General features: G+C 35.2%; 1 protein-coding gene across 1 annotated transcript; it reads left to right on the top strand.

Moving 5' to 3' along the window:
• Positions 1-12,439: 12,439 nt before the first annotated feature.
• On the top strand, positions 12,440-17,632 carry LOC146896662 (disease resistance protein RPV1-like). Its single transcript, XM_085737389.1, has 5 exons — positions 12,440-13,013; positions 13,102-14,206; positions 14,607-14,882; positions 14,998-15,768; positions 16,614-17,632. Exons 1-5 carry the CDS (start codon positions 12,547-12,549, stop codon positions 17,142-17,144), a joined length of 3,150 nt encoding a protein of 1,049 aa, XP_085593515.1. The 5' UTR covers positions 12,440-12,546; the 3' UTR covers positions 17,145-17,632.
• The last annotated feature ends 180 nt before the right edge of the window (positions 17,633-17,812 follow it).

The following is a 17,812-nucleotide window of genomic DNA, read 5'->3' as shown; positions in this document are numbered from 1 at the left end:
TGAAAGTTATCACAAAATACTACAAAAATATCAAGAAGTCTACATGAATTTTTAGGAATTTTTTAAAGGGTTTTTTGGACTAAAAAGTGTGAGAAAATATTAATTCTAACAAAAAAAATAAGAGAAAAAATGCTTCAAAGATTTTCCACAGACTTTAGCACAAAAAATACCACAAAAATGTTAAAGAAAATATCAAGAACACATGAAAAAATGGTTTAGGAATTTTTTAAAGGATTTTAGGCAAGGCGGTGGTGTAAGCGGCAAGATTCGGTGGTGCACATAGCAAAAAAACACCGAAAGCACGCAGGAAATTAAGCCCAAACCCAAGCCCAAGGGGTGAATGGATCCTGGATCCTCGGGGAGTTCGGGGACCGTTGGATTGATCCGGACGGATCAACCCTAAATCCAACGGTGGCTAGCACATGGTTCGGGAGTGAACCGGAGGCGGTTCGAGTGAACCGGTGCAGTTCACGCTCCTAAAAAGCCGAAGACCGGTCCAAGGTCACTTCTCACCTCTCCTTCTCTCTCTTCTCTCAAAACTAGAGTGAGAAGCTCTCACTTCTCTCTAGAGTTCCGTCGTCTTCTCCGACGAACACTACGACGGAGGTACGGTGGCCGCCGGCGGCGCCGCCGTACTCGAACCTCTTTTTGAAAACTAAATACGTCGTTGTGTTCGTCTAGAAGTCCTCTTCATGATTACTGCTTGGTTTTGGAATAGAGTCTTAGATTCGAGCGAGATCTAAGCACGAAGCTTACGTTCTTAGGGTTTTGAAAAAGTTCTCGATCTTCTTAGAATCAAACCCTATCTTGACCTATTTTTCATGCTAATGATGGATTCAAGCTTTGATTTGAAAAATAAACGGTGGATCTTCATGATTTTGCTTTTTAGGGTTCGGTTTTCAATCTTTTTCAAATCCTTTCGAATCTTTATATCAATTCACCGTTTATTTTCCATTTTAAGCCTTCGATGACGAACATGAATGCAAACGAGAGGGTTTTTGTGTATTTACCTGGATTTGTTTGGAGATTCGAACAAAAAGATCCTGCGTTCGTTCTTGATTGTCCCTGGTAAGCTTTCGAAACCTTTGCAACCGAAAATAAATCGGTGAATCTTCTTCTTCTCTTTCACAAAACCCTTCGTGATCGCAACGAATTCGTCTCCGATGAGTTCTTGCTTGAATTGCGAAGGTGAAGGTTCGATGATGACAATTCTGCGAGAACCTTCTATGAATTTGCATCGATGCTTCGCTTTGATTGTAGAATTAGATTGATTTGTGATGGAATTGGTTCGAATCTATGATGAATTGATGAATTGAGTTCGGAAATTTTCTAGGGTTCTATGGTGTTCTTGATGGTTTCGGAAACGGTTACGCTTTGATCTTTGAAATTGGAGAGAGAATGATGAAGTGTGTTTATGATGATTTGTCACGTAATGATTGATGATTTCTCTGTGATTTGGTGATGTGGCCTTTATATAGGTGACAAGTGTGATAATTGGACCAATGTGAAAGCGCCACCTGGACTTGGAATAATTCGGCCTTGGGCTATTTTTTTGGACTTGGGGACCTGTTTGCAATTTTGAGAAATAAAGGAGTGACTCCGCAAAAACTAAAAACTTAAAAAGAAATGACACGGACACAAAAAGGACCATATTGCAATATTTGGAACTTTGGGACTAAAATGCAATTTTGACCAAGAGGACTTAAAGGAAATTTGACCTAAGATAAAAAGAAGTCTTAAAAAAAAATAAGAGAAAATGACATGAAGGACCAAAGTGCAATTTTAGGGACTTTAGGACTTAGGAAAAAAAAACTAAAATAAAATTGGAAATAAAAAAGTAATTTGACTAAACGTAAAGTGAAACGTCTAAAATTTGACAAAACGGACTAAAACGAACCAATGGCCTAAATGAGGTACTTTAAAGTACCTCTCTGCCGAAATTTCGTGTGAAATGACCAAAATGCCCCTAGGGCTAAAAATGACTCGTATGCAAATTTAAAATGAATTTTTAACAAGAAAATGAATCAAAGACTCATACAAGCAAAATTAAAGGACTCAGAGACAATTTTTAGGGTTTAAACGGTGACTTGGCACTTGAAAAGGCTAAAATGCCCCTAGGGGCAAAAGCTGTCCTAAAATGACTTCAAATGCGAGATTTTGGAATGGATTTTGACATAGAATGAAACAAAGACTTATTCAACCTATTTGAAAGGACTCAAAACAAAATTTTGAAAGATTTGAGAGAAATTTGACATAGGAAATGACTATAATGCCCTTACATGTAAATTTTGCAAATGGAATTGAAATGAAGTGCGAGAGAAAGATGCAATTGATCGAGAGATAGTTCAAATAACCTGGAAATGCAAGAAAAGAAAGATTGATTAGTATTTTTAGGTCCAAAATTAGGGTATAACACGAGGTTGACGAGACAATGGGACGGGCATCGGGAGGATCGGTGACATGGAGGTTCAAGGGATGGTCGTCGGGGACGATCTAGGGTTAGGGTTCGGTATGATTCGATGTTGGTTTTGATACATATGAAGACTTATGTTATGGCAGTCAGAACTCACGCATGATGGTAGGGTAACCGTTCACTATGCTCGGCCGGATAGGGTTAGGAAGTGCGACAAATTAAGCTATGATGTTGCTCATGTATTGCGGTCACGATCGCCCTCAATTCATCGCCGGAATGTTGCGTATGTACGTCCAGCTGAGGGACGTGTACATCATAATCAATTAGCTCGTCGTTCTCTATCAAGGAAGAAGGAGGTTTCTAATTGTAATCCTACGGACACGGTGAACTTGAATTTTGTTTCATTTTATTTTACAAACATTCCGCATGATATTTCATATATTTCTTTGAGACAAGGTTTTGAGGTGTGTGGGGTTATGGAAGACGTGTACTTGGCACAGAAACGGAATGTTAATGGTGGTGCCTTTGGTTTTTTTCGTTACGGTAATGTAAAAGATGTCGATAAACCGTTAAAGGCGGTGAATAACGTGTGGTTTGGTGATTTGGAGGGTGGTGGCTAAGGTGGCTAATTTTGATAGGTTTGGTAACAAAATGTAGATGGTAGAGAGCGGGGAGAGGGAGAAAAAAATGTAAATGGAGATAAAAAATATATTGAGGGAGTAAAAGGAAAGGTTGCGGGAAAGACCGGTGTCGAGGAAGAAAAAAACAAGGTTGGTGGGAGAAGTATGGTTGAGAGAGAAAAAAGAAAGAACGTCGGGTATGGTAATGTGGTGCGTGAAGGAGAAGAAGGTGGTGAGAAGAGGGATCGAAGAGTTGACGGTGTTAAGGTGACCGAGGTTGTGAATGGGGGAAATGTTTAGTTCCTAAATATAAATCAACGGAACAAGATGTTCTATGGACTCGTAGTTGTTTGGTGGTTCTTGTTCTTAACGGTGAGGCTATACTTGTGTTGCAACGTCGGATCTATGACGCTGGTTTTGATAAATTGGATATCCTCCCTTTGGGGGCGGATAAGGTTCTTTTGCGAATGGAAGATGGTGGGGATGTCAATAGTGTTCTCACGGAAGCGGCTGAATTTTTCAACAATTTCTTTGCTAATCCGGTACGGTGGAAAAAGGAAATGGTTGTACGTGAGAGAGGTGCATGCGTGAGGATCTATGGGGTTCCGCTACATGCGTGGAATCTTGATTTTTTTAAGTTATGTGTGTATGACTGTGGTCGTCTGTTACGGGTGGATGATTTTACGTTGGACAAGGTTCGTTGGACAAGGCGTTTGATCCTCCGGGTTATTTGGTTTGCAACAAAGTGTGGGAAATGCGAAAAGAAAGAAATAACGAGAATATTCACCGGTAAAAATTGCTCTATATTGCAAGTGGTAGACAAGATAAAGTCCTTAACTTTCATGTGTTTGAAGGGGAAATATGCTACTCTCCCCTCTAACTTTCATGGCTGGTGGCTAAGTCCGTTTACTATCTTAGGAATTGGTTAACTGTTTTATTTCTTTCTTGTTTTGTTTCGCGTTTGGCGGTTGCCCCGTAAATATTGCTCGGACTCGGTTTGTACTTTGGTGTTACTTCCTTAGCACACCTTATGCTAGGAAGGCCTTTTTGATGTGGTAATATATTTCATTTTAGCCTCTTCAAAAAAAATGTAATGATGTGCATATTTAAAATAGTCTTTTAAGGTCTTGGTTAACATTACCCCTTTAATTATTATTTGTCTCGTATTAGCCTCTCCATCTAATAAACTAACCATTAGATACATCTAATGGATGATATGGAAAGACAATAAAATGTTGAAAAAACAATATGCAAATATCTCCAAATTCAATGCACGTAAATATTGCTTGCATTGATTACATGATTCGCAAAATGAGCAATCAGCACCTAATTGCACAACCCTCTAAAACAATACTCCCTCGGTTCCTTTATAACTGTCCCTTTTACATAAAAATTTTGTTTCTAATTAATTGTCGTTTTCAAAGTCCAATGTATCATTAAATGCGGCTTTACCTATATTACCCTTAGATATTTATTGTAGAGAGAGAAATATATGAAATGAAGTATTAAATGATTAAGGTTATTATAGGAAAAAGATAAATTGTTGTATCAAAAGTAGTAAAAGTATTTGTTGTCTTGATTTATGTAAAAAGTCAAAATGTGACAATTAAAAAGGAATAGAGTATTTTGTTACAACTAAATTCTTTCTCTTTCACTCTCTAATAGCATGTGTATCAGATTTTCATGAAAACTTAAATTAAAAATAAGAGAAAGCTATCCAAATCAAATGTAATAAATCTAAAAAAAAAAAAATTACAAAAGTTTCGCAATGAACTCAAACAAAATGATCTGCAATGAACTTAAATTCAAACAAAATGAACTCAAACAAAAGTTTCTCAATGTGATGATAGCAATCCAACAGAATGGGTAGGGATGTGAGCATAAATAACCCGGAAAAAAACCCAATATGAAATTAGGCGTTGATTGCTCATATTGAGGATCATGTAATAAATGCGGACAATATTTATGTGCACGAATTGAATTTGGAGATATTTGCAGATTATTTTTTCAACATTTTATTGCCTTTCCATATCATCTATTGGATGTATCTAATGGTTGGTTTATTAGATTGAGAGGCTGCTGTAGAGATGTCTGAGGGAGAGGATCCGCTTGCTAGCTGGCACAACTAGTTTTATGCAATAACGAAGTACTACTATTTAGTTATTAGTGAGAAGGACAATAAAGTGGTGGGATATATTTGAACAAAAAAATTGTAGTAGAAAATAAGGAGCTAAGGTTGTACCCGTCCTTAAATATAAACACTTTTTTGAGAAAAAGTTTTGTCTTTACTATAAACTTTTAGGGTGTGTTTGTTTCAAGTTTATCAAATTTATTTTTAAGAATAACATTTTTTGAAATATATAGATGAGAATTTTATGTCAAGGTATTTAGAAAAGAAATGTTTAGTTAACATTATAACATTCTAAGGAACCATAAAAACAAGGATTATAATAAATTTACACATGAATTTATTCACATCTTCATGGAAACTTTATTCCCACCATTTTCTATGGGAAAATTTTTCCATTCCCAAACCCACCCCAAAACGCGGGTACGGGACGGGTAACGAGAGATATAGGTATCCACCCCATACCCAAACTCGTCCCGAATGTAGAAAATCAATTTATTACCCCTTTTATATAAATAGAAACTGTAACGCCCACTTTGATATTTATTTATTTTTATTAAGTTAGAGTCTATTTATGTGATTTATTTTAAATATGTGAGGTGTTGGTATTTTATTAATTGACTTTATTCTATTATTTATTAGAATATGAGAATTATTAGTGTAAGTAGAATTGGAGGTTAGAATAGAAATAAGAATAAGTTATTGGGCCTAAATAGATTTAGGAAGAGTGATTAATATTATAAATAAGGAAGCTTAGGTTAGAAAGAGTTTTTACGTTAAACCGCTTTTTGGAGAAAGAGGAGAAAGAGGAGAACTCAGTAGAGAACCCTAGGAGCGAAGAACACTGCTTTTGATTTTTGGAGAAAGAGGAGAAAGAGAAGAACTCGTAGAGAACCCTAGGAGCGAAGAACACGCTTTTGATTTCGGAAAAACAATCTAAAGGTAAGGGTGAGACTATCTTGCGGTAATAATAAGTCCGTGAATCATTAGATTACAATTAACATGATTTAGGATGAGTTTGTAAAGGGGGAGTCTCTATTCATCGTAAGGGTTGTATATTCATTTATTGAATATGATTGAAATTGGTCAGCATACTTGTTGTTTTGGAATCGATACGTGAATTTCGAATTAATCTCTTATGAATGATAGTTCAGCCCTACGATTTTGATTCATGATGATTAGCAATTGGAATATTACTGATATTGAATATAAAGTAAGGATAATTGTGAAGGCTTTTTGTGATGGTCCCAACAAGTTCCTAGAGAACACATACAGATAGCCATTAATTGTAATTTAAAAGTAACTGAATGCAACGCTATTAAAATTATTTGGATTACTATCATTTGAGAAATAAAACTAGCGAAACATGTCTAGCTACTGGCCGTAGGTCTTATGATTTCAGTTTATATGACATTCTTTTCTTATAATAATTTAAAGAGAGATAAGTACATTAGTGTTATAGCTATATTCATACTAAGAGTTATATTAATTGAATGAATCATTAAATAGCCACTAGCCTTAAAACCTTTTGGTTCAAGTTTCTCTCTTTGTACTTAGGTAGATCAATGTTACGTTGATGTCCTTGAAAATCTCTAGTTATAGAAGAAGGAAAAGTGAATTACTATAATATAGATTAGAGGTTATAGTCCACCTTACATGTTATAAGCTACACGTGAGTATGAATATATCCTTCTAAGATTTTAGTATTTTATCCTTAACCTGAATCATAGTCATCAAAATTGTACTTTAACCTTAAATGATTAGCAAAGATGAATTATTTGACGATGATGTGCTATTTGAAGATGTGTGATTTAAAGATGAGTTATATAAAGATGTGCTATTTGAAGTTGTGTGATTTAAAGATGTGTTATATAAGAGTTGTTATATGCCGCACTTGTTGTTGTTCTTTGTTGTTGACCATTAATGTCATAAAGTTGTAAGTGTCGGTCTAAGTTGTGAAGTCGTAAGAAGTTGTCCAAATTTTTGGAAACATATAAGTTGTTTAAGAAGTTCAATATGTCTAAGATGTAAGATGTTGAGTCCATGCATACTCATTCAAAGTTAAGGGCTTGATGCCCTGGAGCTTTTGCTCAAATACGTTGGGGGCTTGATGCCATGGAGCTTTTGCTCAATTATGTTGGGGGCTTGATGCCCTGGAGCCTTTTACGCTCAAATATGTTGGGGGCTTGATGCCCTGGAGCCTTTTTACGCTCAATTATGTTGAGGGATTGATGCCCTGGATTGGTACCACATGCATTTGCATATCAAGATGATTTACGATGAGTAAGAGTTGCATAGTCGAGTTGAGTTGCATAGTCGAGTTGAGTTGCACTTTGTCGAGTCAAGTGTTAAGTCTATTTATCAAGTGATGTTGCTGAACGAATATGAAATTGATTATGAATTTGAATATGAAGTTGTTTATGAATTTGATTATGAAGTTGATTATGATAATGTTATGTTTATGATAATGTTATGTTTATGATAATTGATAGACGTTTGGCAAGTGCACCAAATACTATCGAAGTAGTAAAAATATCGATCCCACGAGGACTGTTTTTAACTTCAATAATTCAATCGCGTTATAAAAATAGGATGTATAAAAGTTTATTTTGTTTTGCCACTAGGCAGTAGATTTGGTTTGATTTTATGAAATCAAATAAAAGAAAATAGATTTGATTAAGAAAATATGGAGAGAGATGAGATCGAATCCTTCGAATCCTCTAAGTTCCCCTAATTGGTATACCGCACCTATTTGTTATGAATCTTCTTCTAATTTACGATGATTAACAAAATAGTTCTAATCAATCCCTTGAATTAGAACCCTCTTCTCAAACTACAGCCCCCAATCCCTTGGGTGGTCTAATAATTCTTGAAGGTTTTACCAAACGTTAACCTATTATCACTAACAAACGATTATCTATTCCTAGACTAACCCTGTTTATTAGAACAATTCAATTAGGTCTAAGTCGAAAGCCATGGTCGGTGGTCATTCGTTCTCACAAAATCAGGTTATATGTGATCAAGATATAAAAAGCATTAAGAACAATTGAATTGAATAAACTAGAATTGAATTCATAGACAAAATATAGTTTCACAGCAACATGTGTCAATTAGGGTTACAAAGATTCATCTCGGATCTAATCTCTAAGAGATTTAGCTACTCATAATCGAGTTTACAAATAGCATAATCAATGATTGAAATAAAACATACATGAATTGGTAAAAGGTTGAAGAAATCGCCCTTCTAGCCGTCTCCGATGTCTCAAAATCGCACTTTGCTCTCCAAAATCGTAACCCTTGTTCTTCGGTTTGAGTGCGGTATTTATAGAAGTTTTGGGCACTGACCCATCAAAATCGCGCCGCGCCTTGTTAATTGGCGTGCCGCGATTCCCTTCAAACAGAGATGTTGTAATTTTGCTTCTTAAATCGCGGCAAGGCTTGAAATTGGCGTGGCGCGATTTGCTTCGACAGAACTTCAATATTTCAGCTTTTTGCACTCCGGAAACGGTATAAGTTGCATGAGAACTCTATCAAAATGTCACAATAAGTCCTAAAAATTATGTAATGACGGCATGTCATCAATAATGCTATGGTTAGATAATCCTATGATGTTACATGATTATTGTTAAGATATGTGATGATATTTAAGTTGTTAAATGTAATTTATGATTTATAAGCTTAATATTATTGTTTGAGAAATCTCACCCCTTATGCTTGAAAATGTTGCTCTTCGTATGGGTAACTTGCGGGTAATCAAGATTAGGCGCGGTCGTGGGTGACTATCTCTCACCGTGTCCTTAGGTGCTCGATACGTAACGGGTTGGGGATTTTGATACTATTTTCTGTTCCTTTACGTATTGCTTTTGAAGTTTAAGAATTATTATTGAACTAAGATTTATGAGACTTTTATGATGAGACCTGCGTGCCAAGACTATTTCTATTGTTAAACTAAATCCGCCGCGAAGTTTTTAAATGTTATGTTGATGAATTTTTGAAGGATAAATTATTATCTATTTTGTTAAGATTTTATGATAAAGAGATGTAGCATTCCGTTTATATGAATTACTCGATAATTTATTATGAAATTTTTATGTTGGGAAAACGGGGTGTTACGAAACTCGAACCCCGAATCATTTCACTTATACGGTCAAAGTCTCGGTCATTCAGATGACACTCATTTATCATAGTTCTCTCTTTTATTTTTTCATATCTCACACTCTTGGTCACTCTCTTCTCAATCAACATAGCCATCGATCGTCATCATCTCTGTTGGTCTATATGGCGCGCTAGAGTGGGGTGAATAACATTTTAGAAGTTTATCGAGTATTTAGCGAAAGCGATTTTTGAAAGCAATTGATGACGTATTGGATTTATGATTGATTAAATAGTAATGACAAAAGTAATAAGACTATGTGCAATTAATAAGATTCACTAGGAATTGAGAGATTCAAAGTCAAATCTTAATACAATCTAATATTGATAATTCTCACACAAGGTATAAATCAAGACAAATCTCAAACCAAACCGAAGAGCAATTAAACAATTATACTAATGAACATAAGGTATATATGTTTGATAAATTGACAATAAATTGAAACCAAATGTGATCTATGTGAAGTAAAATAAAACCTAATTCAATTAATTAAGTCAAGTTTAACAAGATAAACCTAGATCACATTCAATTTCTATTCTAACAATTTATCAAGCAATCATATACACAATTAATCAAAATTAAAGAGGATAGGGAAGAGAAATGACACTGAGATTTATAGTAGTTCACCATCTCATCCTCGCTTCGGGTTACGTCTTCTCTTCTTGATGGAAACCGTACCAAGGACTTGCACTAAAATATGAATGTTTGATTACAATGCGATTACAAGATTTCCTTGAAACTACCCTAGTTCTTCAATTCCTATGCAACCACTCCCTCAATCTTCAAATACCCTTTGAAATTGGTGATTCTTGATGTCTTCGAATCCTCGGTCACCCGTGCAACCCTTGAAGCTCTTCACTCGAAATCTTCGATGCTCCGTCCGGTAATTGGATCCCCTTGAACACAAGAACTTTAGAAAGAACCCCAATACCCTTGGAGGTGGAATGAAATTACTCAATTAACTTTAGATCCTTGATTCCCAATCAATATCCTTGAAAGCAATCAACTTACAATCCCTATAGCTCTCTAGCAATCTATGACTCAAAAGACCACAATGATTCTTAGAAAAGGTGTTTAATCTCAAGAACAAATGGACAACGAGGTTTGGAGACTCGAGATAGAATATATGGAAATGATTCAATGGTTTGTGAGTTATGAGAGTTTTAATATATATATAGGAATGAGTGGCAAGTGAAATATTTTTGGCAAAATCAACATTGTGAATTGATTTAGAAAAAATATAATTTGTATCAAACATGTGTAAATGGTCAGTATCTGGATTTATGAAGATTAATACAAATCAATCATTGTATGAATCGATTCACCACCCGGATGAAAATTGACATGAATCATCAAAGTCCGAATCGGTTCACACAAGAAAAAGAAGAAAAAAAGATCTAGACAAATCTAATGATACGATTCAAGATAGTTTGAATCAATTCACCGTTGATACGGTTCATGAAATCTTAAATCGAATCAAAAAATGTGAGACACAAGGAAAAAGGTCGGAAGAATGCTTGATACGAATCAATGAACCATGAATCGAATCAAGCATCTCAAGGAAGGATTTTGACCCTAAAAAGAAAGTTTTTATACACAATAACACACATGATATCTAGGGATCACATGACACAATAAGACAAGGATTACTAGGTGATTTAACAAGTTTCTAAGATAGAATTAATCAATCATAAAAACATCATCAAATAAACCTAGCTAATGGACATCATCAAAACACAAACAAACCTATAACTAATATCCACTTCATCTTCAATCTCTTTGCTGGATAATGCATTACAACATTGCGTTCAAGGCTGAAAAATACTTTTATTTTTATTTAAAAAAAATTATCCACTTTGCGGGGATGGGGATGAGTCGGGGATACCCGAACTGGCGGGGACGAGGATGAGATTCGATTTCTCATCCTCGGCTGGATATGGGTAGGGTAACATGTAAGTATATATGAGTAGGGTACGTGGACGGGAATGTAAAATCCGTCCCCACCCTTCCCCATTGCCATGCCTACGCGAAATGGTTTTGAGCGAGGGTCCCACCTCAAAAATTTATTTCCTTTTCTTTTTTTAAATGATGCCAAAGGATGGAAATATGTTTAGGAATAGGTCAAACCATTCGTCGAGGCCAATGACCTAATCTACTTAAAGTCCGCATCAGCCTAACTCGTTTATTAAATAGGTCAAGTTAAGGCTTATACAAAAGTCTACTACACCTATTAGGCCGACCCATATATGTGTAATCACATATACCACATTATATTAATAAATTTTTGGTTCCTTCAAATTTTCAATACCACGAATTATTTATTTTTTTGCAATTTGGGATTTCCAATAAGCTACAAAACTATTGATATTACTCTCTTAATTCAATTTCAATGAGTACATGTACTTTTGGGTATTACCTTCTTAATTTCTTACTATTGTCATTCTCATCTTATTCTAAATTACAAAGTAAGGAACCCTATTAGCAACAAAAATAAAAGGCAATAAGGTTAAATCTATGCAATGCACGCTTATTAACCTCTACAAAATGGATGTACAAGATCTACAAAATTTTATTGGATATACATGCACTATATGCTTATAAAGTGGGAAAAAAATGGATGTACATTTTTTACAAAATTTTATTGACTTATTAGTCTTTTAAGAAATATATGTTTATTAGCCTTTTAATAAATAGGTCAAATATTCTATTTAAATTTTTTAGTATAAATTAGACTTTTATATAGGTTAATAGGCAAGACTGTACTTTTAAAAAGGTTAAGTTAGACTTAAAATAAAACATTTCACAAGCTAATAGGTCAAACTTAGGTTTTAATTTTTTCAACTAATCCTGACCTTTTTAAGCAAAATCCGGCTCAGTCCGGCCTATTCCCACCCTTATAATAAAAGTAAAAACACGTGGTACAATCTCAAGCATGTGATCAATTAGATGAGCAATGAAAGTTAAAAGGCAGCGTATCAAATAAAATATCACACTGCCTTTTAACTTTCACTCGCTCATCCAATTGATCACATGCTTGAGATTGTACCACGTGTTTTTACTTTTATTATAAATTGGAACAAAAAAAAAAAAAGAGCATGACATCAGTACAAAATGTAAGCCACAGTACACAAGCAAAACATAGCATCTCATTACTATTACAACAACTTCGTTCTGCAATCGTGCTTTGTTTTGTAGTATATCGTTGACTTGATTGAAATTGATCGAAACAATAATGTCTTCCTCCTCTGATCATACATGGCTCTACGACGTGTTCATAAGTTTTAGAGGAGGGGATACTCGTGACAACTTTGTTTCTCATCTCTATGCTGCACTCACAAATGCCGGAATCAACACTTTTTTTGATGACGAGAACCTTAGAAGTGGAGAAATGCTTGAGCTAGCACTAGAGAGAGCAATAGAAGGGTCTAAGATATCCATTGTTGTTCTCTCACCCAACTATGCAGAATCTAGTTGGTGTCTTAACGAACTGGTAAACATCATGGGATGCCGCAAAACTTATGGTCAGGTTGTTATACCCATATTTTACGGTGTTGACCCTTCGAATGTCCGTAAGCAGAAGGGTGAATTTGGAAAAGCCTTGAAACACGCTGCAAGAGAAAGAAAATACATGTTGTCCAAGTGGAAGAGGGCACTTACCGATATTGCAAATCTATCCGGCTGGGATGTCACCAATTTCAGGTAATCAATACTAATTCGAGATTATAATGTGATAATTTCATTATTTATGTTCATTATTTTTTCTTTATAACTACTATTTTTACCGTAGGAATGAAGGTGAAATGATAAAGAAACTTGTTGAGGCCATTTTGAGAAAACTAGATATCTCATTGCTGTCTATTACCAAATATCCAATTGGATTGGAATCCCATGTGCAACAGATTACCGAGTTTATTGATGATCAATCAAGCAAAGTCTGTATGATAGGGATATGGGGAATGGGTGGATCAGGGAAAACAACCACGGCCAAAGCTATCTACAATCAAATTCATCGTAAATTTGAGGGAAGAACAAGTTTCGTTGAAAGTATTCGTGAAGTTTGTGATAATAATAGTAAAGGGATTATTCATTTACAACAACAACTTCTTTCAGATCTCCTGAAAATCAAACAAGAGATTCATAGCATTGCATCAGGGATAACTAAGATCGGGACAAGACTCCAGGGGCATAAAGCTTTCATCGTACTCGATGATGTCACCAAATTTGAGCAGTTAAAAGCCCTGTGTGGAAATTCTAAGTTGTTTGGTTCAGGAAGTGTATTGGTTATTACAACTAGGGATGTACGCCTACTCAATTCACTTAAAGTTGACTACGTCTTCACAATGATGGAAATGGACAAAAACCAGTCCCTTGAGCTTTTCAGCTGGCATGCTTTCAGGCAACCAAGTCCTATGAAAGGTTTTATTGAACTCTCTAGAAATGTAGTTGCGTATTGCGGAGGATTACCATTAGCTCTTGAAGTACTTGGATCTTACTTATCCGAGAGGACGAAACCGGAGTGGAGAAGTGCACTATCAAAATTAAAGAAAATTCCCAATGATCAAGTGCAACAGAAACTGAGAATCAGCTATGATGGTTTAGAAGATCATACATTAAAGGATATATTTCCTGACATATGTTGTTTCTTCATTGGAAAGAACAGAGCTGATGTTACAGAGATACTTAATGGTTGTGGACTTCATGCTGATATTGGAATAGCTGTTCTCATAGAGCGCAGCCTCGTAAAAGTTGAAAAGAATAACAAGCTCCGAATGCATGATTTACTACGAGACATGGGAAGAGCAATCATTGGCGAAAGTTCAGCAAAAGAGCCTGCAAAGCATAGTCGATTGATGTTTCATGAGGACGTGCTGGATGTCTTGTCAAAAAATACTGTAAGAACTTTTGCGCATCCTCTGTAATTTTATCAAGATCATAAGACTCTTTGGTCTTTTTGTTTATGGACTAGTTTTTCTCTCCATAACTGTTGGTTGAAATTATTTGGATGCATGATTTGCATTGTCATGTTCATTACAAATGTGCCTAGGTTGCTGCACCTTTGCAGTTATATCCTACTATGTATTACACTAACACGTCCTAAATGGTAATAAATTGAGGAAAAAGGAATATTCGAATTATACAAACACATTTATCGGTATTGTCGGACACCGGCGTGTGTCGGATACAAGACATACACTTAATATGAAGTGTTCGTGCGACATGGCTTTCTAGCAAGCAAGACCAATGATAAACATTTTGCCTTACCTTTCTCAACTTTTTTTATCCCACACGCAGGGAACGGAAACTGTTGAGGGATTGATTTTGAAGTGGCAAAGAACAGGTAGAATTAGCTTTGGTACTAATACTTTCCAGGAGATGAAAAAACTGAGGCTTTTAAAACTTGATGGTGTTCACCTCATCGGAGATTATGGGTTACTTTCCAAACAACTGAGATGGGTTGATTGGCAACGATCTACCCTCAAATTTATACCCAATGACTTCGATCAAGGAAATCTAGTTGTTTTCGAACTAAAATATAGCAATGTTAAACAAGTTTGGCAGGTGACCAAGGTATAATAACATTTTATTTCAAAACTCAAAGGTTGAAGACTTTATAATATGCTGCCACCTTTTCATTTCCCATTTTCTTCTCTTACTTTTGTTTTAAACAATTATTTTCATGTAGATGTTGGAGAAGCTAAAAGTTCTCAATCTCAGTCATTCCAAGTATTTGAAAAGCACCCCTGACTTTTCAAAATTACCAAATCTAGAAAAACTCATTATGAGGGATTGTCCAAGTTTGTCCGAAGTACACTCGACCATTGGAGATCTCAAGAATATTCTTATGATAAATTTGAGGGACTGTACAACTCTTGCCAATCTCCCAAAAGAGATCTATCAATTGAGATCAGTGAAAAGTCTCATCCTTTCTGGTTGTTCAAAGATTGACAAATTGGAAGAAAATATATTGCAAATGGAATCCTTGACAACTCTAATTGCAGCGAATACTGGGGTCAAACAAGTGCCCTTTTGGATAGTAAGATCAAAAAGTATTGGATATATATCGCTTTGTGGATATGAAGGATTATCACGTGATGTTTTTCCTTCTCTCATTTGGTCTTGGATGTTACCAACCAGAAATTCCTTGCCTCGTGTTTCTCCATTTAGAGGCAACTCATTATCTCTAGTTTCCTTGAATGTAGTTGAGAGTAATAGTATGGGCTATCAATCACCGAGGCTTGCCATCCTTTCAAAACTTAGATGTGTTCTGGTTCAGTTCAACTCAGAGATTCAACTAACTCAAGAATTTAAAAATTTTGTTGATGATCTACATGATGTGAATTTTATTGAGTTGGAAACAGCATCACATGGACCACAAATATCAAATCTTCCCTTGAGATCACTTGTGATTGGAATGGGAAGTTCCTATGACACTCTTGGGAAGAGCTTATCACAGGTTCCTTCTATGTCCTTTCGCTTTTACTTATATTTATTATTGGGAAGTGCTAACGAGTGCCTCAGGCACTCTTTAAAGGCTTTATATGTGTAATCAATACACTGGAAATTGAAATATTTGATTTTCTTAAAGAATAATTTCTCATTTTAGAATCCTTAAAGAGTGCCCTCGGGGCACTCGTTAGCAAGACCCTTTAAATGGTTTTCTTTTTTTCATTAAATGGTAGTGTAAAAGTTTCTGAAAGAGAAATGAAATTTATTCATTGTATCTATCAGAGAAACTAATATAAATGCTAGGGGTCATGTGCAACATAGAAGTGAAGTTAATTTTGAGATAATTACATCCTTTTTTTTTCTCGTTTATTTATCGTTTTTTCTTTTACTTTATCTCTTACGTTTATTTGTTTAATGTCTATACTTGAATAATTGTTGAATAAATTGTCGGAGTTATATATACTGGTTAATGTCCTTTAGATATCAGAATAATAAAATATATTATTGTTGATGTGAATTAAATATTGGTTCTTCTTAAGTGATTTACGATATCATTCCTAATGCTTTATATATTAAGACAATCCTCAAAGAAGCTAATAAAAGTAGCAGTAATGTGCCAGTAGAACATGTTACAGAAAATCATTCGTATAGAATGATAAGATCATAGGACCGTAGAGACTAACTTGTAGACAAGCAGAAAGGAACTATTTTGCCTGGTTTAGTTGGATCAGTTTCCTTGTATACATTTTTGTGCGTAATAAACTATTTTGACACTGTAAATGACACAAAAATGTCCATTTCCATAGTATAATTAGAACTACATATACAACTAAGCATATGTTCATGATACAGGGATTGTCAACTAATGATTCATGTGCTTCTTTCCTTCCGGGTGACAATTATCCTTCTCGGTTAGCCAATACATGTGAAGGACCTTCGGTATGTTTTCAAGTGCCTGAGGATAGTGATTATTGCTTGAAGGGAATAACTTTATGTGTTCTTTATTCATCAATACATGAAAACCTAGCAACTGAATGCCTCATTAGTGTCTTTATCATTAATCACACAAAATTCACTATCCATATTTACAAGCAAGACACAATAATGTCGTTTAATGATGAAGATTGGCAAGGTGTAGTATCAAATTTAGGAGTTGGTGACAATGTGGAGATTTTTGTAGCTATTGGGCATGGATTGACTGTTAAGGAGACTTCTGTCTATCTAATATATGATCAGTTAACTGCTATGGAAATTGAACCATCGATTACCGAAGTGGAAACATCACTTGTTGTCAGGAATGAACCATTACCGAAGACAAATAGAAAAATCTTTACAAGACTTGCAAAGAGAGTGGGAGAATGTTTGTGCTTGAACCAGAAATGAGATCTCAGTAATTTTTGATTGGGCACGCCTATTGTCCTAATATAGAATCCCTTGTATGTGTTTGTAATATTTGTCAGGGAGAGACTAGGGAGGATGGACAATGCTTGGGCATTCATTTGATTAATTCCAGGATCCTGATTTTCTTCTCTCCTTTGGTCTTGAATGTCTTCCACAAAGAATCCCATGTCATGTGTTCACTCATTTTGGAGCATGTCATCATCACCGACATCATCATCATCATCATCATCTCCTACCAATACTTGGGTGCAATCTGACACAGAATCTCAACTATTTGGGTATGTATGTGCTTCTTTGGTGAATTGGGTTCTTGATTCTGAAAGTGTGTTTCTATCCTTCTACAAATTGTTCTTATTTTTCAATTTTTTGTTATTATTACTTGTGGCTAAAATTTGTCATGGACCGTGTACGGGTAGCACTTGGAATTCTACTGTGAATGTGCAAATGAAAAAGCAATGTTGCCTAGAAAATTTTCTTTTAGCACAACTAAATCGGTAATACAAGTACAAAAAATGGTAAACTGGGAATTAAAAAGTAGTATCATTTTCATTATAAAAAAAGGTGGACCAAAACTGCACAGTATTATTCCAGTGATGTATACACTAAAACTATCAAAAGAAGAAGATAAAAGAAAACGAAATTTTAAGAGA

Source organism: Medicago sativa, chromosome 8, assembly GCF_051527215.1.
Source record: "Medicago sativa cultivar Bolivia chromosome 8, Bolivia_mono, whole genome shotgun sequence".
NCBI lineage: Eukaryota > Viridiplantae > Streptophyta > Magnoliopsida > Fabales > Fabaceae > Medicago > Medicago sativa.
This window is presented reverse-complemented; position numbering and strand designations above follow the sequence as displayed.